This window comes from Taeniopygia guttata, chromosome 2 (assembly GCF_048771995.1).
Source record: "Taeniopygia guttata chromosome 2, bTaeGut7.mat, whole genome shotgun sequence".
In the NCBI taxonomy this organism is placed as follows: domain Eukaryota; kingdom Metazoa; phylum Chordata; class Aves; order Passeriformes; family Estrildidae; genus Taeniopygia; species Taeniopygia guttata.
The window spans coordinates 28959054-28984553 of NC_133026.1; the positions used below are offsets into that span (position 1 = coordinate 28959054).

At 35.1% G+C, this 25500-nt stretch overlaps 1 protein-coding gene across 5 annotated transcripts in view; it reads right to left on the reverse strand.

Moving 5' to 3' along the window:
• The window catches only part of AGMO (alkylglycerol monooxygenase), a 185292-nt gene that overhangs the window by 74844 nt on the left and 84948 nt on the right, over positions 1 to 25500 (reverse strand). For 4 of the 5 annotated variants that reach the window (XR_012054533.1, XR_012054534.1, XM_030264752.4 and 1 more), the window contains 7 exons: positions 12836 to 12902; positions 11333 to 11398; positions 11148 to 11227; positions 10045 to 10179; positions 9452 to 9568; positions 2390 to 2472; positions 1055 to 1160 (listed from right to left, as the gene is read on the reverse strand). Coding sequence is in view for 3 of the 5 variants with exons in the window: in XM_030264752.4 (XP_030120612.3) it covers positions 1055 to 1160; positions 2390 to 2472; positions 9452 to 9568; positions 10045 to 10179; positions 11148 to 11227; positions 11333 to 11398; positions 12836 to 12902 (654 nt within the window). In the remaining 2 variants the exon portion in view is untranslated. The remainder of the gene's footprint in view (positions 1 to 1054; positions 1161 to 2389; positions 2473 to 9451; positions 9569 to 10044; positions 10180 to 11147; positions 11228 to 11332; positions 11399 to 12835; positions 12903 to 25500) is intronic. The other variant, XM_072925563.1, reaches the window with a different exon arrangement.

Below are 25500 nucleotides of genomic sequence, written 5' to 3' on the forward strand. Positions count from 1 at the left end.
ATTCATCTTGCTTTAAATATTGTCCAATAGCTATTGTTTTCCAGCCCAGGCAGAAAAAACAAAAACAAAACAAAAAAAAACCCAAAAAAATAAAACCAGAAAAACCTCCCAGACCCAGAGCAGCAGTAGATTTTTTTTTTCATTTTTCTAATTCCTTTTCCTTTAGAAGATCAGAAGAAGTGAGACCACTTCCAACTGGGAATGATGCTATAAATTTTGCATATGTTTGAAGTAAAAGGAAAGATTCTGAACTTATTTGAGTCTCAGTTCCTACTGTTTTATTTTTTTTTTTTTTCTGATTTTAAGCCAAAAGAGTAACTTTCTGATGAGGTTCTACTAATCCAGCCACCCATTCATAACCTTGTAGGTTATAAATAACCATTATTTTAAGGTAACCAACAGTAAGTAGCTTGGTAATGTTGTTCAGGTAGGAATACTAACAGTGACTATTGTTATTTCATTGTGATAATATTAAAAGATAGATATGAAATACCAACTGTACTGGACTGAAAAATAACAAAAAAGCAAAAGGCACAAACAGGAAAAAAGTAAATACTAAGAACACAAAAGTAACCACACGAATCAGACCACAGGTCTATTTAGTCCTGTATCCACATCTTGTCAATGGCTAAAAGTCTGTTTCTGAAGCACGGGATTAATACAGAGCAAAATACTTTATATTTAGGTCTCCGGCCTCCAAGATTTTTCATATTTCTCCTATAAAAGGGGAATTAAACAATCCGAATTCATCAATGCATTGCTATTATTCACTTCAACGCAAATGGACACAATTAAATTATTTTTGCAAGAAGTGGCAAATGCAGTCCTTCATGACCTTTTTTCCAAGGATAACTGGCATCTCAGTAGTGAACTGGAATAATTTTCTTAAAAAATAATCATAAAAAGTGAAAAATAATGAGATAAGAAAAAATAATATTCAAATAGCATAATAAAAAATAAGAAAGCAAAATGTAAATGTTTAGTGTTTCTTTTTTGTAAAACGATAAAAAAATCTAGAATAATCATCATAGATGTTTTAAAATAAATATCTTACCTCATATGCATAGCCCAAGAAGGAAAAATGACTCCTAAAGTAACCAAGTTTGTAAACACCTATGAAGACTAAACAACGGATAATTTCCAAAATTCCTGCTTTGGACCTAGAAAAGAGAATAAATTCAGATTAACATCCAATCTTTTCTTCTTTGCTAAGTTCAGTGAAAAAGAGAAAATAGAATTAGTTTGTGGTGTCCTTCATTTACATACAGTCATTTTTCTTAAAGTTAAGTTTTTATGGTACATACCTTACATGGACTTACAACCATGAATTTCCTAGTGGTGAGTATGCCCGTACTAGCAAAATATATTTGAACAAACATGAATGGAGCTGTATATTTAGTTATTGTCTTTTGATCGCAAGAATTAACACAATAAAATTCTGAGAACTCCTACATAAGTAGTTCATAATGTTTTCAGTGGTCTGCTTCTGTAAATTTTTACTAATACCTCTTTATTAACTCTCTAGGTTATTCACATGTCTGGCATGTTGACAGATTTTTACCTATTCTGAATTAAACTGTTCAGTTCTTAAAAATGAAAGTTATTCCTCTCTGAAAACATAATGAACAGCAGGTGCAAAACAGTACTGGCACCTCAGTCTCAAAGGAAACTTCTACTCCACATTTCTTCCCTGTTTAGGCAAATAATTTCTTTGCAAGAAAATGTGCATGCTGCTGACTCTTCTTTAGTGCCACAGTGCCCATATGGACTACTTCATAATGTAACTCACTGGCCTGGTGTATTCAAGATCCAATTTTATTTGAAGCCATACTGATTAGGTTTAGTCTCAAGTCTTTCACGTGATTTTGAGCCTGCTCTGAGCTACACTGTGTGCTCTTCATATACCACCACCGTATCTTACACCTATGGAGTGCTACACAGGGCTCATACAATCTGACCTGACCGTATCTGACACCTATGGAGTGCTACACAGGGCTCATACAATCTGACCTGACCGTATCTGACACCTATGGAGTGCTACACAGGGCTCGTACAATCTGACCTGGAACAGCCTCAGACAGCTGGCAGGTCCCACTCAGCTGCCACTGTCCCAAAGCCAGAGGAGTGGACCCAGTAACTGCAAGCACAGAGGAAGACATGAAGAGCCCTTCCCAAAACTTTTCTGCAAGGAATAATACAGATGCAGTCACCACTTGCTATGGGGACAATCCTGGATTTAGGTGCCAGATAGTCATGTTATTTTCTAGTCAGCAGACAGCCATGTGTGGGGGTCTGGGTGAATATATCTCTTTATCAATATAATTTCTGAGATGTACATATAGCTATAAATAATCCATAATGAAAGAATAAAAAAACCCACATATCTTACTTGTTCTCCATAAGTAGGCCAAAAGATGCCAGGGACAGAATGATAAAGCCAATTCTCATGAGAACTGTTCCTTGTGACAACATCTGTTAAAAGGCAGACAAAAAAATTCATTTAGAGTTATTTTCTGGAGATAAATGGAATTTTTATGGAACAGTAGCTTGAACTTACTCACTGAGCGAAGCTAGTGTCACCTTTTAAAGTAATTTGCTACTTTAAATTTTAGGAAAAAAAATCTGCTATGGATAGCACTCATACCTGGAGTAACCACCTTCACAGTTGTTTCCTAAAGTTATCCCCTTCTGTCCTATGTGTTTTTTTCCCAAAGTTATTTGATTGCCTTTTGACTCTACTCAAGAGGGAAGAAACTCGCTTCTAGATAAAAATCCCAGCAGCCCTCTTCTTTAAATTTCATATTATGTTACCAGGTCCTTACAATAGCTATCTTTGAATCCCAGTAGATACAAAAGTCAATGTACTGGTGAAAATAACAACTCACAAGACATGAACATATTTAAGATGAAACAAAATTAATGTTTTCCCTTCATGAGAACTCGACACTTGGTTCCCAAGTCAGCAAAACTTTTTAGCTCATATCATTAACTTCAATCAGACTTAAAACAATTTTAAACATTAACATGTGCATGAGTATTTAGATGAATCACAGCATGAGCACTTCTGTCCTTAAAATTTACATCAAAATGACATAAAGAAAATTTACATCAAAATGGCATAAAGAAAAACAGAAATTATTTTGATTGTAAAGTTTGAATTTTTAAAATTTATTAAATATTTATTTTGTATTATATACAGCTTCCTTTGAAAATCAATTATTTAATCGGTTTCCTTTTTTCCTTCCTTGATTTTGTTTCAAATATTAGTTTTGAAAAGCTTTTGGTTTTGTGGGTTTTTTTGTTTTGGTTTTTTTATTAAAACAAAACAAAACAAAAGTAGTGGATCTGACTGAGTTACAGAAATTCTTTCTTGCTTCAGCAGCAAAAGAGTTTATGAACAGCATCTTGCGCTTCATTTGCAGGCATTGGAAAAATAAAACTCCACAAATGTCTGCCCTGATTTCTATAAATCCCATTCAGTGACATACCCAACTTCCTTCGCTCGTGGCCCCAAACTCTCAAAGAGATCTAAGGTAAGTATCTGTGAGTATGGGAGGCCACAGGAGGATACTCTCAAGTTTTACAGCTGTGTGAACTTTGAGTACCCATGTTTGCAAAACACATCAAACCACACACTCAGTCTGGGCGGGTTTCTGTTGTTTTACTGAAGAATCACAAACACCTACTTAGATATCCTCAATAGTTATTGAACAAAGAAAACTCAGTCCCAGCAATGAGCAAACTAAACAGCAGCCTCACCAGTTTACAAGCCAGAACACAGTTCTCACAAATGACACCTGTCAAGCCATTCTGTTGCACAGATTTGTACCAGGTGAGAATCAAAATTATTATTGCATTTCCACATTACCAATCTGTTCCATTTCTCTTTATGATAAACTTTTCATTGTTAGCAATAGGAGAAATTTGTTTTGAAGTGACAAAATATTTGGACAGAGCTTTTTTGTAAAAATCAGGCACAGACTCTATTTGAATTTAATTAAATGAGGAGTGCTTTAACTGCTCATCTATCCATAATATTGAGTTCAACTTCCACTTCAGCTTCCTGTACAATCTGTGTCATACAAAAATTCAAGAAGTGAGCAAAGAAAAATATGATTTGGCACAGGCATAAGGGAACTCACCCATAAATTTCTTAGAAATGCTTTGATAGGCTTTTCAATGATTGTTACTTGCCTAATAAAGGAGTTTTCCAGGGAACAAAGACTGAAATTCAAGATTTTTCTCCTTAAAGACTGTCCTCACTTTTAAGTTGAAAAATTACACCTTCTTTAAAATCTACTTATTCTTGCCAGGTGGGTCTGATTTTTCTTTGTTTCCACCGTGATGCACCAGGTCCTACAGACTGTCTGAAAAATGCTCCCACGGTGGTAGAGCACTATTCTGAGAGGCAAGGTTTTGTATCTTCCTAGGCAGGAAAGAGAACTAAACATCAAATCCAGATATCCATCAAGTTATGGAGTTGCTACAATATATGGCTACAATCACACTTTGTGGGAAAGGAATGAAACTGCAATGGTTTTCATACAAGTGCCAATACTGGTCTTGAGGAAGGATTTAAGAGTACATGCTATGAATGAGCAAGGGTGTCCCTAGTTTCCAGTTTTAAAGGGCTGCATGATTTCGAACTTTTCTGCCTTTTCATGGATCCCAAGCTGGCTAGCTTGTCCCAGGCATCTGTGTTTCCTTGTGACTCCAGCTGCAGGAAACTGATACCTGCAGATAAGTTAATCTAAACTTTTGCTGAAACTTGTGGAGAGAGCACACTGGGAATGTGGGAATAAGCTGACCACTTTGGGAATTTCATTTCTTGCCATCAGTAGACTACAAGCCTAAAGACTACATTTGGTACTGCATTAAGAGGTGGATTTCACTGGATGATGGAAATGCTTCCCAAAAGCAGACAATTTTGGGTCATATTTTAGTGGTGGTTTTACCTATAACTTCTATCAAGGATTTTCTTCTTAGCTTAGAGATATATTTTAATTTACATTACTAGAACAGGAAAAATAATTAAAATTATCCCCCACAAATATCTAACACAGAAGAATAAAGCACAGACTAAGAACTTGACAGGAAATTAATACATTTCAGATCAGTTTTAAACATGGAGTTCCAGCAAAAAATTGGGAATAGAAATACATTTTAATGTCTGTAAATCAGAAGAACTGAAGCAACCTTATAACTTTTTAAAAAATCAAACTCAAATGTAAACAAGCCTTTATCTTTAAATTGTTAAAATGCTATATGAGGTTCTTTGGCATAATAGCTACCTGAGCCAGGCTACCTGAGCCAGGTGTGAATATATTTTACAGACTTGTTTTATCAGGCCAATTTCCATTTCTTTTCAGACACACTCCTACTTGAACAATACTATTTTAAACACTAGTTATTTGTAAAACTCCTTATGGTCAATATGCCCTCTGACACAGAATGTGAAGGACTGGAGGACTCTAAAGCACAACCTGGAGATCCCGGTTGATTTCAAATTGGCACTATCATCAGATTCATGCAGAAGCATGGCACTGTAATGCCTGAGCATGGTGTGGCAGCTTTCCACTTCCCAAAACATCAGCTTTCAGAGTGGTGAAGGGTGAGGCAGAAAGCCTTACTGGGAATCATGAAGGTAGAAGGTGCAAGTTACCCTTCACTGTAGGTAGAAGCACCACATTTACATACAACAAAAAAAAATCCCTCATTTGTACTGCTAGTCAAGGATTACGAAGAAATTTTCAGTGAAATACACCATGATGCCATTGGGAATAATATCTTTTAGAAAACCAGCCATATAGTGTAATTTTTACCACTGTTAGTTTGCCTCCCTAACTTTCTCTTACAGTTCCAGTGATAGAGAAATATGCTGCCTTGATTCTTTTATTTGCTTTCAAACACACATCACCCTATGAAGTGGATGCTGGCAGCTGAGGCATCCATTTTCTAGGCATTACTCTACCAAAATCAACAAAATAGTGGATTATATCACTAAACTAACATCATATATTAAATCTATGCACTGCAACCAGCAGTGCAAAAAGAATGTGCCTTTTATACCTTCATTAGTGTTAGCATCTTTGTTCCACTTAAGCATAGTATGCATGGATGTATATAAAAAATAAATGAGTATTTATATACTGGAGTATTTGTATAAACAGAGAAGCATGTGGGACCACAGCAGGTTCCCCAATTACAAGTCAGCCACAACTTTGCAATGTGGTTATTGGCTACAATCAAGCAGAAAAAATATTTCTGTTGGATTTTCATTTAATTTAAAGCTTTAAAATATCTTTTAGCCTTAAAAAAATGTGAGGGAAGGGGATTATAGAGTTTAGTCAGATGTTTACACTGCTTTGTAACCAATAGAATGCCATAGCATTATTATTTTATGGTTTTTTAGTAATGAAAAAAATAATTCATTTAAACAAAGAAAATGTTATTCCAAATCTATATTTACATGAGCATTGAAATATTCAAAATTGACCTTTTATATTGCAAAGAATCAGTTTTTTTATTCCTTTGGAAGAATAACATGGATGCATTTTCTCATTCTGATTTCTCCAGTGGTTCAAAAGAATTTCTAGGAATGATGTCAGCACATTTCATAAATTAACAGTTGCCGCTCTCATACATCAGATAAGCAGATACATTCAAATTAGGAATGCTAATATGATGCCATGAATTTTCTATTGTTAGGTGTCATTATCTGTATGAATTTATTTTAACTTAGAATTCCTAGAAAAAAAATCTAATTCTTAGCAATATTACATACACTGTACTTGCTGATGCTCTACTGAATAAATACATTAATTGTGTTCTTAACCTACAAGAGATCTATCTTACTAATTTATATCTAATTGAAACTGCTCACATATTCATATAATTATAAGCACAGTAAATGTTATAGTATCTATTAACAATACAAGAAACACTACAAAACGTGTTTAAGGTGCACTTCACTTTGATTTATATGATACCTGAAGTTCTGGAGCTATGAGAGTTTTGCTTTGAATGTACTGCAATTTTACACTCCTAGCACTCTCTCTGGGACTGATCCAAATCCCATTTCTTCAAGGAGCTTTGGATCAGATCTCAATGTGCAGAGCTCAGAAAGCAATTTTTATTCGCTGGATATAGTGCAGATCACTATACAGAAAACAAACACTGTATGCTCTCTCCTGTGGAAAATATATATTTGTTCTTTCCTGTTTTGCTCTTTTCATAAGTTAAATGTAGGTCATACAGACAGAAGGTATATGGCTGCCCTTTATGGATAAAGAAATTTAACACTTCTACAGGGCGTGAGACCAAACACTGAGCAACTGTAATCACTTGAGAAATGTAATAGCTGTGTGCTGTGTCTTATGGCTGTTATGAAATGGAACTTATACCTAAAGATGAGGAAAACAGTTAGTTTTCTCCATTTATGGAGCTATGCCACAGTTATGACATAATTCATAGCCAGACAGAACGTTCCAGTTGTATCCATAGACATTTCATAACTCAGTGTAGTGGAAAACTGATATTGAAGAAAGGTTTTTGCCAAGTAAAGTTATTCATACACAAGCTTCCTTCTCATGACAGCTTCCCCACTGTGCTGCAGAGCGATGCTGGAACTCTGCCTTGGGACCAGCACTTTCTACACCCACGCTGAAGGTTTATGTCCTGAGATGAGGTGCTTCCAGTCCCCTGTGCTCTCCTTCTTATCCTTACTACCTTATTACCCTGCAGTTTTGTGCAGAGAATTTTCTAGTTGCTTTTCTGCAATAAGTTCATAAATGGAGGATCTTCTGGATGTTTCCTCCATGACTGAAAGAATTTAGTGATTATCTGGGGCTTGGGAGCATTTTTCAACTTTCTTTATTACTTATTCTTAAACAGCTGCAGTTACCAGCAGATAAAATAACATGGACCATCCATTTTTCCTTCCAGGACCAAAAAAAGGCCAAAAGAAGAAAAGAATAAAATAGAAAAAAAAAATCTCCTTAATTCTGGCTGCTAAAAGCAACAGCATAGAGTAAAAAAAAATCCAACCCAACAGCAAAATGAAACAAATTGAAAAAACTCAAACACAGAGTTTGATTCCTATGCAAATGTAGGATCTAGAAGTATTCTGGAAAATCTTGCAGAAGTTTTTCTCAATATAGGAACACTGGCAATCATGTATACTGTTTGACTTGTGTATTTTGGAGGTATTTATTCATACCTTTGGCTTAATTTCCTGTCCTTATAATAGACTAAGCCTCAGATGATTTAGTGATCTCCTAATTCCCTGCAATTGCAGTGTGACCCTTTGCAGAGATAAACGTGGTATGTAGAATAACTCCATACTAATCCAAAGAATATGCCTGAGTTAGCTTTAATATCATAACAGGAATGCTAGGTACTGCAGTGTCCAGGGAGGTGGGCAGGGGACTGTGACCACTGTTGGCCAAGGGTTGGAGATTGCCAGGTGAGCATGACAGGACAAGGCTGAAGAACCCGAGGGGCCCTTTGCGTGGTTACAGCCTGCCTGTGGCAACGTGGGTGACACAAACACAGCAAGAACACTGCTCTTTAAGTAGGGGGGACTTAGAAAGGGTTTAAGAAGAAGACCAAAGGGCATTTTATCAAACTAATAGAATTTTTTGGTATTTTTGTACATCTTGAGAGGTCTTTCACTTATTTGTGGGAATATTATATCCATTAAATCCTGCTTCATAACTATGAAATTTTAGCTTTAGTACATAAGGGAGAGTTATAAAGACCAGAAGAAAGAAAAGGAGTTTGGAAGGATGTGAAACCTTGGAAGCAGGTAATGTCTCATTTCTTTTAGGTGGACATGGCCTTGTAGTTCACCTTCACAGGCTGTGAGGTATCCATAGAGGAAACAGTCCCCATGGAGATCCCATCAGGCAAACCTGTGGTGATAAATACATGACCTTCCTTGCTGTGCTTCTATCAGTGCTGCTGTATGTTAAGAGATTGGAAGAAAAATTTGCCCTGACTTTGTGTTCCTCCAGCTCTGAACTCATGCTGACACCAACCTACCTGTCTGCAAGCACTGCAAGACCATTGTAATCTTCCTTCTAAAGCCTGAGCACCTAATGGTATGACCAATCTTAACATCTTAAAACTCCGCAGTTTCAAGCCTCATGAGGTACTAAAAACTGAAGCAGACACATAAGTCTTCTAGGTAAATTATTTATATTACGTAAATAACTGATATGGTTATTAAAAACCATTTACTAAACAATATCAAATGTATATTTAATAGCATGGAATTATATATTTATCCATTTAGGCTAATTATTTTACAGAATCTAGTTAATATTTTAGTAGCTCAAGTAAGATATGAGTTGGCTATAGAGCTGCTTGGCTGATCCCTTAATATTTAAACATGCTGTGTGTCATTGCTGTTAGCAGGAGATATTATTTCATAAAGGAAAGAATTACTTACAGTCATAGAAGCAAGAAGTTCAATGTACAAGTCCACTATTACAGCAAAATGTACAAGTGCATAGCAATTAAGATAAGCTGGTACACGTGGATTGAAGGGAACTTCATTTCCAGTGACCTGTATAAAGCAAAACAGTTACTTGCCTTCAAGAGTGACCTGCTCCTTAATATTCTTTACACTTACAAACACAAAAGGGGTGACAGCTAATTGAAGGAAGATAATCTACTGTCAAACTTATGTACTACCTAGTTTCAGACAGTTAAACTTTGTGTGTTTGTGCATGTCCACAGCTGAAAAAAAAAGAGAAATTACTCTACTCCACAGAAAAATTCTGAAAATCTTTTCAGGAAATGAATAATGAAAAAAATAACTTAAAAACCACGCTTTTTCCTTCAAATAAAAGAAAAAAATACCCCAGAGTTAAAACATTCATTTCCTTCAGTTTCTTTTCCTAATTCATCTTCCCCCATGCTTTATGACTGCTAATTTGCTAATTTAAAATAGCATGTGTAGAGTTTTTAACATTGATCTAGTAGCATTAAGAGGCCCAAGTAAATTACACACAACTGAAAGCCTGTGCATGTTCTATTTACCACTGGGATTTCCTCAGGAAGGCCAAGTCTAGGTTTGCCTGGTCCCCAGCCTGGCCCTTTGAATATGACAGAAAGCTTATTGCAGAATCCAGGTGTGGCCCAAAACGTGTTCCAAATATGAGCCAAGGGACGTAACTGAAAAAAAAAGTTATTTTTCATTGTTCACAAAATAAAGATTATTAAAACATTGCACTTTAGTTTTCAATTAAATTTCAATTTTTAGTTTTCAAATAAATGATTCAAATAAATTATTTTTCCAACTCTGTAAAGAGAATAAATTAGAAATAGATGAAGACAGTTCAGAAAACCTGAGTGAAATTGGCAAAAGCAATATGAAGCCCTTGGTTAATTTGGTGAGGATTACAATGATTTCTGCTCAGAGGAAAGTCTGTTTCTCCATCTGTGTCTCCTGTAATCACTCCTGAGTATTAGTGGTATATTGTATAGCTGTAGTTATACAATTGTGGTATATTGTATAGCTATAGCTCCTGAGTATTAGTGGTATATTGTATAGCTATATTTATGCAGTATGATTTGGTTACTGGGACCTTGAAATGACACACTCTCAGTAATGAAATTAGTATCTGACTGAAATGGATATAATTGTACATCATCCCACTTTCCAGCCCTGACAGTAAAATTTCTCTTTCTTTGGGATTCCTCCTTGGATGAACAGTCATGAAAAGCAAATATGGACTCCACTGCTTCTCATGTTTTTGCAGAGAACTTTTACCTAGCTTAAGTGAAACCTGAACCAATAAATCTAAGAAGCACCACACTAACTAGTTTTCTTTTCGTTTATTATATGCTTTTGTCTGTGCTTCACTATGTATTTTTGCACTACAAAACATCTCATTCAGTCCAACACTGTTCTAATTAGTTGTTCGTTTTACTGTTATATATTTTCATGATTACTACAAACTCTGCATAAACTCAATGCAGTGAGTAGAAATGCCTGTCTCATCATGAAATACTGAAGTGTAGATAATGTAATTGACTGGTTAGCAATGCACGGATGGCCTCAACTATGCTTAAGAGAGGAGTTTCTTTTGAATATGACTGAATGTTGAAGATATCAGAATCAGTGATAAAAATTATAGCACCTGGAGCATGATGGGATCAAATGAATTTACTGGATGCGTTAAGCCATATACAACTTTTGCATCTTCAGCCTCAAATGTTCCTGATGGAAGAAGAAAACAAAAGAATGACAAACAATCAAATTCAAAAGTATACGTATTTTTGCCACACTGATTAAACATGACAAAGAACATCTTCTTTTACTTACCAAATATCCTGTCCCAGATAATGAGCGTGCCACCATAATTTTTGTCAATGCAGTAAGGATTTCTACCTGCAATAAAAATAAATTATGAGAAAAGTAATAGAATAAAGAAGAATACTAGGAACTGAATTATGAAGGAAAATCATCATTTGCATCACTTCATAATCTAAAAAAAAACCTGTAAAAGATAGCTGTCTCACCACTCCTCATACTTCGATATATATTTCTTTTTTCCTTAATAGCCTTATTGCTCTCTTTCTATTCAGATTCAGACATACAAATCCAATGTGTCATGGCAATATTTCTGTGAAATTCAGAGAGTAAAACCAGTCAAAATAAAATGCAAGCTAAAAAGCAATCAAAAATTATTCTACCAGTTCCAACAAAATATGCTAAATACACATATGGGTAGTTACTCATTAATATTTGTCAGGTGTCTCTGTCCTCTACGTCATATGTCTGATCCTGAACTATTAACATCAGTGTGAGGAAAGTTGATCCTTCTATGTTTTCTAGGGAATGTATTTGTATATAAGCCGTCCTCTCAAAGTTATGAGTAAAGAAGCATTGGTTACACATCCCTAAGTTTGTGGAGATAGTCTGGAGCAACTGTACAGCCCCTGATCAGTTCCATAAAGATTCAGCTTAAATCCAGTCAGATTTACAGCTGAGCAAACAAGAGCAGACTGTCTCCCTGAGGATTACCAGTAGTTGTCCAAATTTTAAGGACTAGACACTTAGAGCACCACAACTGTGGGTACAGTGATTGTGAGGATACAATAAACATTAATAACATCCTCTGCGCATGTAACTCAATTTGAGTCTATTTCAAATTGTTCTTCCATTCCCCTACTTTTTTTTTAAACTTACTATCTCTGCACACTGAATGAGCTAAGGACATCTGTGAAATCCACTTCTGTGTCTCAGATATGTTCATGACATTTTTCAGTATGCAGTGGAGTTATTAGTACAATGTACATATGCAGTACAGTCTTGAATACTCATAAAAAATCAATCATCGTGCACTTCTGTGAAGTGGGATTTACCAATTATTCAAACAGGTGAAATCAAATTCCACTAAAATATTTAGAAGTTCTTTTAAAACCTAACCATGTTTTTCACAGGTACAGTGCTTGAATTTGAGTGCAAAAGTTTATTTATGATTCAGTAAGGATGAGATATTTTTCTATCCCTCTTCATACTTAAAAACATTGAATGTTTTTTCTCAAAGTCTTCAGATTATTTCATGTTATCCATATTTAATTTCTCCTAAATAATTAATCTTAAACACAAAAATGTTCACATTAAGCCTAAGTTCTGATTATATTTTTTTAAAAAACTGTGAAATTTCTAACTGAACAGGGACTATTTCTGAAGTAGAGGTCAAAATTAAAATCTTTCTGTAAAACTGATTTTACAGTACAATTTTACTATATTACTATTACTATACAAATAGTGACCCTGAGAAAAAAAAAAAAGGAATAAGAGGTTCCACTTTTATCTTACCATGATGAACTCTGTGATGACTGGGAGTATTAAGTATCCATTCCAGAGGCCCAAGTTTGTTGATAACCTTAAAAAACATAATGTTTCAATGAACTTGAAAATACTGTACAAGAACAAGAAGTAGGGAAATGATATTTCGGAAGAGCTAAAGAGAGGATGTTTATCTCCTGGAGAACTACCTAAAACTACAGAACTGCAATATTTTTTTCTGAATCATATCACTGTATTACAGCTACAAAAATTTTCATTAAAATATTAAAATACAAGTTATAAATTAAATTTATTTTTGATCCAGAAGCTAATTTCTTTTGATCTAAAACTGAATTGTTTTTATCATTATTCCATGAGAATATTTGAGAGAACTGGCAATCATGAACTGATAAGATGGAATCACAGGGAAGTGATTGTCCCAGTGTAATAAGCACTGGTGAGGCTGCACCTTGAGTACTGGGTTCAGTTTTGGCCCTCTCACTTCCAGAAAGGACACTGACATGCTGGAGCATGTCCAGAGAAGGGCAATGGAACTGCTGAAGGATCTAGAAAACACATCATCTGAGGAGTGACTGAGGGAACTGGGATTATATAGCCTGGAGAAAAGGAGGCTTGGAAGGACTCCACTGCTCTCTTCCTCCCTCAAAGGAGGTTGCAGTGAGATGAGGGTCAGTTTCTCCTGCCATTTCCCAAATGAAAGAACAAGAGCAAAAACCTTTAAGTCGTGCCAAAGGAGGTTCACATTGGATATTAGAAAAAAAAAATTCACCAGAAGAGTGTTTGGGCTTTGGAATAAGTTGCCCAGGGAGGTGCTGGAGTCACCATCTCTAGAAAATTTCCAGAGACATCTGGATGTGGCACTTGGGGTGATTCTGGTGATGCTGGGTTGACAGTTGGACTTGCTGGTCTTGAAGATCACTTACAACCTTGATGATTCTGTGATTCCATACAAATTGTTTCACTCATTTTTCTTATTCATATCCAGTGACAATGCTTGGAATTCAGTGCAACTCTATGATCCCACTTTTGCAAACACTATGTCTGCAAATAGCTGCCATTGACCCAAAAACAAATACTCCTCTCCTCTTCAGTACATCTGACTGCTTGTTTCTTCTATCAGTAGCCTTCTTTTATCCGGACACAAATGCATTAACCCAAGAAACCTGACTAGGGAACTGATAAAAATCAAAGCTGCTTTTGTTTTGTTTTTCTTATTCAGTTTAACTGGATCAGATCCTGATTTTGGTCCAATATTTGGTCACAAATACACTGCCATGAGTTGGAGGCATGAAGAGACAGTAGATCAGCACAAATTCATCATGGAGATACAATCTAAGGGAATGATCGACAATAGAGAAAGATAGCCTTGATTATTATAGTACCAGCCCAAAAATGATAGACAGTATCCATTGCCAAAAGCCAAATCTAGGGCTTCAAGCTTTGTCAGAAAATGCCGACAAATTAAGTTTCTGCCAGCAGGCTTTGTGCTGAATTAGGTACTCTCAGCTACTATGGAATTAAAGGAAAGCCACCACTGACTTAAAATTTGGTACTTTGGTTAGCTCAACCGAAGTGTGTGGACAAACAAACAAACAAATAAATAAATAAATAAATAAAAACAAATTCTGACTAATAATAGTGGAAGTATTTTCTTTGAAAACAGCAATCATTCCTTAATCCCAAACACAAATCCATCTGTCACAAATCGATGCAATCACTGGATGACCGAAAAAGATATCTATTCACAATATATTCTGAAATAGTATCTATTCACCAGATTTGATTATGGCCAGAATGTCTTGCAATTAAAAGGGAGCAGGGACCATTAAAGCAGCTAAATAAAAATGCTTAGACCTGAAGAAACAAATCCAAGAATGTAGAATTCTTTTCCTTTCAGAGAATTTAATTAGTAAATTTAACACTCATACTGCCAAAAGAGGTTATCTGTAATATAATAATAGAGATAATAATGGAAAAAAAAAATTTAGAGGGACAGCCATTACTCGTGAGATCAGGTCCATTAATCTAAAACAGATTTTCATTCCTTTAAGATTTACAGAACAAAGTCCTGAAATATGGCACTTACATGTCTCTTTAATTTACAGTTCTGCAAGTGCAAGTAGATTTAGATTCAAAAAGCAGACTTAGCATATTCCTCAGATGCATTTAAATTGTTATGAATCAGGTAAAGATAATAAAAGGAAAAATAACATGTTTTCATTTTTTTCTCTTCAATAACTGCAAAAAGAACATCTACTTAATTGTAAATAGAGAATTTCTGTAATTAAAGGAGTACAGAAATACAAAAATTCTTCACCTACATAGAACTGTAATATTTGGACCATCTTTCTCAAAATCCTGCTCACACTGGAAAAAACAGAATCCTGAGACAAGTTCGTTTTGTTTCATTTAACTCAGAAGCCAAGGAAAACAAAAGCCGGATCAGCTCTCCCTCAAAATAAGTTCACATCTGAAAAGACCACCTAAAGGTAAGAAACGATCCATCATTTGTGCTAGTTCCATTTTCTGCCTTTCTCAAGCAGAACATCCCACTGTTTTAAGATATGTGAGATGTGACCATTAAATTAATTTAATCTGAGACAAATGTTTTGAATTGAACTGCAGCCCAGCACCTGAGCGAGCACTGATTTATCTAATAGACCACAACTAACTTTGATCCAGTTGGTTTTAATATATTTTAGCTCAATATTTTAACAGTTTTTGTAAGAATAAACCAAGTGTGCACTAGGAGGGCAGGGAATCAGTAAGGATTAGCAGTCTTCGACTTTATCCTACAGGTGGATTGTAACAGAATGTCCTCAGAATGAATGCCTTCAGGTCTCAATATCCAGTCGGTTGAATTAAAATTTTAAAATTAAAATTCATTCTTTTTCACAATCTACATAGTATATCCTTATGCTAAAGCAGAACTTTTTGTCTTGGGACTCTCTAAGGACCTGCAGGTAAAACTTTATATAAATTTATATGCAGAAATTTAAATCAATTTTTCTGATTAATAATAGTGGAAGTATTTTCTTTGGATAACAAAACCGTTCTCATCCTTTAAAACAGTCTTTCTTTGAGTGATGAAATTTAAACACCTATTGAAATATCTTCTCTATGTCATAATTAGTGATTGATACCCAAGCCTGCTTTAATTAATTATTCACTCAAGGTCACCTTCATTGCAAAGACATTTTAGCCCCACTGTGACAAAAATATCATCTGAGACAACAATCATAATCACATGACTTTAAAGTTCAGAGGGGGTGCAGAACTCTATGTTGACATTAGCAATCCATAAATCAATGCTTTGTCTAAAACACATCAAAAATATTTTTTCACCAGATAGTCAAAATAGTACAGGGTGCTATTTCTAGAAACTTCCTTTGCCATCAGTAAGTTTACTTGTAGATATTTATCACATTTCTAAAAAAAACATTAAAAACTGTTGTCGGAGGAAAAATTTTGGTGCCAGAATATTTATAAATGCATAAATGCTATAAATATAACCCTAATCCTTCCAAGAAACAGAAATATATCACCACTGAAAAAATGAATTTTGAAGGCTCTTGCAGCACTTACATGTCAAACAACATAGCTCTTTTGTTTAAAGTTGTTGAATTTTTCTATTTTCTGCCATCTTATCTGGGGCAAAACTCTTACAAGCAGATTTTTCATCTAAGTAAAATGGATAGGATAGCAAGACAATTTTTGCCAGACAAGATTCTGACATGGCCATGTCAAGCTGACAAGAATTTACTGCAGTCATATTGAAAGGAATTAATTTAGTAAGAACTGACTCATAACAAAATTTAATGCGGTGTAGCAACAGTCCTGGTTCAAAAGAATAATCCAGAGAGAAGAAAGGCAGTGGCAGGTATCCTGCTTACCCATCTACCTTTCTTCTGTCAGTCTATCCTCATTTCTGTGTCTTTATTATTTCCAGACATTTTCTTTGGAGAATGCCAATTTCAAAGGAGTTTATAAGCATTCTTTGTAGCAGTAACCTGGCTCACACTGCAATTACAATCAGTCACCAAAGCACATAGACCACTAAGTTTCAGCCATTCAGACAGAAAAACATTTTTAGCTTACAATATGATTGTATTCAAACTGTTTTCTTAGAGTAAGAGCTTTCATGATGTTCATCAGAAAAAAAAAATTAAACTTTTTAAAGAACACCAAACAAATATGATTAGAAGATCAGCTTAGTTTTTGATACTTGTAATTGGGATTTTAATTTTTAAAAAATCTTCTACTCTAATTTTTGTATCTGACCTTTTTATTGGAAAGTATCCTAAAAAGTAAAAAAACAATAGTTGAAATGTCATTGTTCAATAACTCCACCATCAGTACTTGAAAACTTATTCATATTACTCAAAAGAAAAAAGTCTGCTTGTGAATATAAAGTAGTCTTATTTTATGTAACATCAACTTAAAGTGATTATGAAAATAGCTACTGATCCTCTAAAAGTTCAAATACCTCAACTGTTGTCCAGTGATAACCTTATCTGTATTTTGACCATTAAGACTGGGGGCTTACATTTGTGCTTGTTTCACTGATACAGACACCTCTGTTCTAAATCAACTCCTGTCTGCAATTTTTCCTTTCTCAATTAACACATCATGTGCACCTAAACTCCCATCCCAGTGACCCATAGATGAACTGCAACATTCCAACAAAACTCTTTTCCTGTTTCCTTTATTTTTTAACATCCCATTGCCACAAAAATAATTTTTCACCTGTCAAAATCCTTACAAATGGACTCAATAAACTACCTGCAAATCAAATATGTAGGCATCTCATATATATATATATATATATATATATATATATATATATATATATATATACACATATATATATGTTATAAAAGTTTCTTCTTTCTTTCTTTTCTTTAAAAAGCAATGTATTTCCTCTGTTATACTTGGGTATCACAATAAAGCAGAATTACCGACAATAATTGAAGCAACTCCAAAGCAGTCTAATAAACAAAGTATACTTAGAAATACTTTTCATACATTACTGAGTAAAATATCCTGGAATTGAAATCTTCAAATAAAGATGATAGAAACAAAATGGGGTTTTATCTACAATAGTTGTTCTTATATAAAGATGTTTCCTTTGTGACAGCAATCCCTCTCCTAAAGAGAAAGAACATTATGCAATATCTCTTGTGGCATGTAAGCACCTCCATCTGCGGTCTTGGAGTTTGTCAGCACCAAGGGAAATCTTTATTGCCTGGTACCTGCACCACTTCAATGTAGTTCTTGTTCAAGTAATGAGAAAAAATCGTGACATGAAATCCAAGGGAAACGTTACATCTTGTGTAACAACTGCTCCTGTCACCACTACCACATGAATCTTTACTTAGCTCTGTCTCAACGTCAGTGTTAGGAAGGAATGTCAACTGAGTAAAGCAGGCAACCTTACAGTAAAACCATTCGTATATAAAAAGTTCAGGGTTGATTTTTTTTTTTTCCTTTGAGCATAAGGAAAGCTGTTTGTAGCACAGCATTACTTTCAATTTCATGGTGTTTCTGATCTGCAGGACAGAAGAGGGTAAATTCATCCCTGGAGCATCACTACAGAGCACTCTGAACTTAACTTTGGGTTTTCTGTTAGACTTGTTGGTAGTAGAACACATATTACAAGTAATTTCCTCATCAAAATCAAGGTAAGATTCTTATTCCTGGTACATAAATCTATATTTCAGGCAGTCTGGTGGGGAAATTTTAAAATATGACCTTAATTACATTCCCCAGTAGAACTGCTGTGTTAATTCAGGACAACACACCCATGTATTTATACAGATGGCTCTGGTGACCAGATTTGCCATGTAAAATCTCTACAGGGAAGCTGAGGAAAGGCAGAACTCCTAGGATATGTGCTCATCTGCCAGTTTCACACTTTGAAATCCTTGGCAAAGTCTGATTTATACACCGCCAACTGTTTTCCTATCTGATTAGGCAGTTTTATACTCCAGTAAGCATGTAAAATGGATGTAGCTGAATTTCCACACTGAGGAGTGAAAAAACAATGTTTATAGTTTAGAAATAAAACAAGTGAGAGAAATCAGGCCTGTTGGGATCTACAGAGTTTCATAGAGGGTGAATTTCTGATAAATCTGGATTGTAGGAATAGGAGGTGAAAACCTAGTTTTAACGGACAGTCTGGTTTAGGGCATATTTATATAATAAACAGGCAGACTTAAAAAATGTGTCTATAATAAATTATCTTGATGGCAGGCTGTTGTCACTTTCCATTGTTTTACACTTCAACCAGGAGGTAAGGTTTTAATCAAACTGGCATCTTACGTGAATATTTAAGTTAACTGTTTCAACAAGTGGACGCAAACTTTTTGTTTTCTTTATAGGTCAAATAAAGCCCTGTGGGAAAGGTGAGCACATATAGGAAATTTCAATCAATTTTTCCACTAAAATGAAAAAACTTACAGTAACTGATTGGTTTAATTGCAGCATTACAAATAGCAGAGCATGAAGCAAGTCACACTTTCAGTCATATATCAAGTTAAGCATTTTAAACAAACTCCAGGAGAAAAATCACTATACAATTTCAGTATTTTTCAGCAGCTTGACAAGTACATTCTGGCAATTGCAGGAAAAAACTCCAAAAGTCATAAATCAGTATGCCAGCCCTGAAATAAACTAAAATATAGTCAAGTGAGGCTCTTCATCTTCTTTTCTAAACAGATCAAAAAATAGTCAGCAGCCTATACTTTGTGATTTTAACAAAGAAGGGTCTTTCAAATTTTCTGTTGGCTGTAACTAATTTATAGATCCTCAATGAGTACAAGCCATGAGAAAAACTCAAGAGCATTATGTGAAATATGTCAAGATGCAAAAAGAACAGTATCTCAAACATTATTAATGTGGTAGCCTTTCATTATTACATTAAATTTATTTGGTAAATGAGTTATTTAGATTCTTTTTCCAGGATTCAGAATGTATTGAATTGTGTTACATCTTTAAGTGGCTCACTTCACTTTTATCTTGATAATTCCCCAGGGAATAGAAAGAAGTGACCTAAATAAAATTCTTTAAGTACAATCTTTAGTTTTAGGGTTTCTGCAGGCAGATTGGCAATAGTCAGGCCCACTGCTGCTGAAGTAAACATTTCACAGCTGTCACTTGCAAGAAGTCCTTGGTTTAAGGAACAGAAGCCAACACTCAAACTCTACATTGCAGTTACTGATTATGTTCATGTCCCATAAACTTTTTATTTCTGGCCTCACTAGTGACCCAGCTTCAACAGGGAGAGGAGAGGATTCTTCTGTCTGGATTGCTGTCCATCAAATGCAAACCACCAACATAACCCTATTATTGTGGAGCAGCCACTTCTGAAAGCAAAAGATCATGGCTCCTGTGCTGCATGTCGAATTCAGAGCTATTGAGAGGCTCATCCTCCTGACACTACTAAAGTAGAGCACTGGCATTCTGAATCATCACTGAAGTTTTAGGCGTCAAGGAAGGAACTCCAAACTTCATCCTGCTATGTTTTTTCCTGATTATACTCTGCTCAAGCACAGCCTACACTTAGCAGGACAGGAACAGTGTGCTATCTTATGAATGTTTTATTTTCTCTCTCTTTTGTTATTCTTTTTATTTAAAACAAAAAGCAGGGTTGTATGCCTTATATCTCTAGAAAGACAATACTTTTCTCCCCTCATGGGGCAAGTGAAACATGGAAAACTGGAACATATTTTACAGTTATTGTGTTTAATGATAGTGTTGTCAGCTTTGCCTTTTTCTGTGTTCTGGCAAGTGCAATGATGACTTTGATCCTACAGGTTGGTCAGAAAATTTAATAAGCCATTTTGGCAGGCAGGCTGGATTGAAGCAGTGAGATCTCTTTGTTTCTTGGAATCATGCTTAAGTTTTAATGTCTGTATTGCAGACATTGCCTATCTCGACCTACAAAGTCACCGTCTGCATTAAAGAAAGTATGTTTATCTTCCTGGTGTTTTTTGAATTTGTTCTATTTCTCTCCAGAGTAAGCATGTGATTTGAGAGTTTACAGCAGACAAACAATGAATTTATCAGTGATAAATGCATCAGCTATCAGGAGTGGGGCAAGAACTTTCTTTTGTAGACCAGAGTTTGGTTCTTTATGCAAATGAAAAAATAACTATTTTCCTGTTGTTTTTAAAATAATTTCATCGATCTTTGTTACAGTAAGAAAGTATGCAATAGGCTGTGGATGATGTCACCTGTTTCTAGGAATTCCAGTTAAATCATCATGTCATTGAATGTTCACTGACACAATCTTGAACATCAGACTAGAAGAATGGCTGTAATCGCCTCTCATTACCTTCATCCCTTTGATCACTTTGAGAAAAAGTCTTCTGAATGGTAGGTTTCTGATTCCTTGTAATCTGACAGGGACAGATGTGCATGTTTCTAATTTAAATGAAAGGAAACATCAGACAGAGCTGTGTCTATTTTTGGCTAACATGGCCAAATTAAAGGAAAGAAATTCATTATTTCATTAAATGAAGCAATGTACTAGAATGAAAAAAATAAAATATTTTCTTGGCATATGGTATTTGAATTCAAAGTGACCTTCTAGAATCAAATTTAAGAGATACTGCAGTTTCACTATTCTACTCATTATTATGGATTATTACTGATTTTACCTTTTACAGATGATACTTTTTAGGTTAAGAAAAAATCAACAAAAAACCCCCCAACAAACATAAACCAAAACACAAGCAACAAAACAAAAGCAAAATGACATTTCTTATCCTGGCCAGAAAATCAGATCAGTCCACCATACTCTATTTCCAATGTGATTCATTGAATACCACCTGTATGCCACAATTTTGCAAACACTTTTGTGCGTTAAATTTGACTCATATCTTACTGACCTTATAGAAAATATTCACAGTCCAATAAACTAATAATGAATAAATATATACCCTTTGTAAATACATTACTATATAAATCATAAATATATTATTTATAAATAATAAATATATTACTTTGTAAACCAGGCCCAGAGATAGCTTCCCTCCCAAAAAAGCATCTCCTTCTTTATCTGCAAAATATTCAATGATTTCACTCTTTACCAAAATCTTCCTTTAACTCCACAAATCAACCACAAGATTAAAACTATCTTCTTTCTAATACAAACACTAAAACATGTAACAGTCAAATAAGTTTTGTAATAGTCAAATAAGTTTTGTTAAAATGCTTTTTAAATTAAAAGTCTTATTTCTTGATAAAATTTACTTTTCTGTTTCGAGAAATGGATTAAAAAACTACTGCAAGTACTTGAAATAGATGAAATAGACTTTGTATCATTTTAATTTTAAATCCTGAAATCACTTCTTGCTTTTTTTAAATGAGACTACAGCACACAATGCAGAGAAAATAGGTCCAAGAAAATTGAAAAATAAAATTTGCAAAGAAATAAACCAATCTCACTTGTTGGACCTGGAAATTAATAACTGAGTATTTTGTCTATTATTGCATACTGTCACTTATTTATCACAGTGTTCTAATTACGATTCTTTCATCCAATCCTTTCACCACCCAATAGACTTTTGTCTCAAACAGCTTCTGCTTGAAAAGGCAAATACTTCCTCTAGAGTTTCAACAATAGCTTTTGCTATTGATATGATGGCAATCACAAGTGTACTGCTACTTAGAAGGACTTATCTATACTTTTTATCTATTTTCCTTAATTTTACCTGGCACCTCAATCTGCTCGTTTAATTTCCTTATTGGAAAATTAAGTCAAACAAAACAGGTTTTTCTTCTGAATCTGGCCATCTTCCTAGGTATGATCTGATTGATGCAAGAATTTAAGGACTGGGCCACAAGAGCTCACCAGAACTCAGGGAACCAAACGGGCTGTGCAGGACATGAAAGCAGGAAGAATTCACAATTTCTCTCTTCCAAAGCTTTTCATTAAAGAAAACTGAGCAGAAGCCAAATGTAAAAGAAGACTTGGACAAAAACTGAGACCAGTACACAATGTGCGTGCATAAGTGAGAAATATCCTTTTGAAAAATACCATACACTTCCTCAGCAAGTTTCAGTTTTACTAATGGGTGTTTTCTGCTAAAACCAATTGTATTTTTTTCTATATCTGTAGCAATTTTATGCCTCTCTTTCCAGTCTGCATGAGGTCTTGCTAAAATTATTCCCATTCCTCACCTGTTTTCACCCATGTTATATGGTTAATAGTTGTGGCTCACCTTTTTCTGCTCCCAGAGCAGGATGAGGTAAAAAGATTTAAACAAGGTGAAAAGAGATGCCTTAAAAATCTGACTTCTGTGAGTATGCTAAAGGGTAGATCATATTCTTTCCTTAAATTAGAAAATTAAACAGAAACCAATACATGTCAAAGATCAAATAGGCAAGGAATAATCTGCTGCTGCAATTACTACCATCAGGGACTGGATCAGTTGATACTTTCTAAATACAGTTTGACATCTCATAAAAATTACAGCTAAACCAACAGAAATTAATTTCTGTTTTTCACAGGTGTCTCTATCAGGTTATAAACACACCTAACTTATTGGTTGTAATAAATGCATAATGGAAGGATATAGTTTAATATAAGCCATAGACCTTCTGAATCACCTGAGAAAATAAACTGAAATGGAGTATTTCTGTCTGTCAGTAACAGTCCTGAAACATTCTGTGGCTTTTGAAAAATTAGTTTTTTAGTGCCCTTTGACTAAAGTTTTTTATTTTTTTACTTCCCTTATGATCTAGATGAGAATGATCTGTCACGTCACAGACGCATTTCTCCCAGACTATTTAAGAGGAGATCTGAACCATTCAATTGACCTGAACAGTACCGGATAGAACAAAAAAAATTTTTTTTCGTGATTTATTGAGATCACATAACCATTGAATCATTTAGATTAGAGAAGAACTTTAAGATCATCAAGTCCGATAGTTAACCCATCACTGTCAAATGTCTTCCTCAGGGGTCTTCTTGAGTTATCTTTTTTTTCCTTCATTTTTCATTTAAATAAATTACTAGGAATTTATTTCAATGCTTTGGTGCTACTTAGAGATTTATTTTAAATCCTTGACAAAATCCTGATAGAATTTCAGATTGTCATGTACATGGTGCAATATTCATAGAATCATTAAGGTTGGAAAAGACCCACAAGACCATCAACTCCTACCTTTGACTGAACACCACCACATCATTTAACAATAGCACTGAGTGTCATGTCCAGTCATTTCTTGAACACTTCCAGGGATGGTGACTCCACCACTTCCTTGGAAGCCCGTTCCAATACTTAACCAAACATTCAATTCATAAATTTTTCAAGATGTTCAACCTGAATATCCTCTAGCACAGCTTGAGGCCATTTCCCCTGGTTCTGCCACTGGTTGCCCTAGGGAAGAAAACTGCTCCCATGTTGCAGCTTCCTTTCAGGCACTTGTAGAGAGGAATAAGACCCCCCCGAGCCTCCTCTTCTCCAGGTTAAACACCCCCAGCTCCCTCAGTTGCTCTTGTAAGACTTGTGCACCAGACCTTTCCCCAGCACCATTGTCCTTCTCTGGACATGCTCCAGCACCTCAATGTTTTGTGGTGAGGGACCCAGACCTTGACACAGGATTCAAGGAATGGCCTCACCAATGCTGAGTACAGGGGCCAATCCTTGCCCTGGTCCTGCTGCCACACTATTGCTGATCCAGGCCAGGATGCCATTAGCCTTTTTGGCCACCTGGGCACACAAACTGGCTCATGTTCAGCTGCTGTCAAGCAGCACCCCCATATTTTTCTCTGCTTGGCTGATTTCCAGCCACTCTTCCCCCTGCCTGTAGCCCTCCATGGGGTGGCTGTAATCAAAATGCAAGACCTGGCACTCGGCTTTGAATCTCATATCTCCGGTCTTGGCCCATTGATCCAGGATGCAGAGAAAAAAAAAAAATAGTTGAACACAAATGCATGACATAAGTCTCAAGGTTGTATTTTCACTCTAGCATACACAACTTTATTAATTTCAGGCATGCCTTTCCTGTATCAATGGCCCGTTCTAATAATAAACAATAGTAAAAGAATCCAGAACCACAATAATAGTATAATTTTTGTATAAGATTTATAGAGCTCTACTATTCCATATAAAATGACAAAAACTAATGCATATCAAGCATGTAGAAAATACAGAAGTCTAAATGAGGTAGAACAAATGTGTACTTTTGATCTTTATGATACTGTAGCCACAAGAATATACGAGTCACTTGAGTTAAAATAAAATAGACCATGTCTGATCTGCTGGTAATAAAGCTGGACAAAAACTGACATAACAAATAATGAGACAGGTCAAAGCTATGGCACAGGAAACATCTCTTAATATTGTTTAAAACAACACTGGACACATGTAAAATTTAAGTATAGGAAAATACCAGGGATTGTATTTGGTCCTAAGCTTTTGCTCTAGGCTGAAAAACGGCATAGAAAGTCTCAGCACAGCATGATCATTCTTTTGTAATTACTGAATTCAATTTAAATTATTCTCAAAACAAAACATCTTCCCTCAGAAACTTTTATACGTACTTAAATTCTTTCCTATTACTTAAATACACCTTTTTTTTTTCTTCTACAAACCAAAAAATTCTGCATGTACTTTCAAGTCCTGTGTAAAAAAAAAAAAAAAGCAAACCACCATCTATTAAGG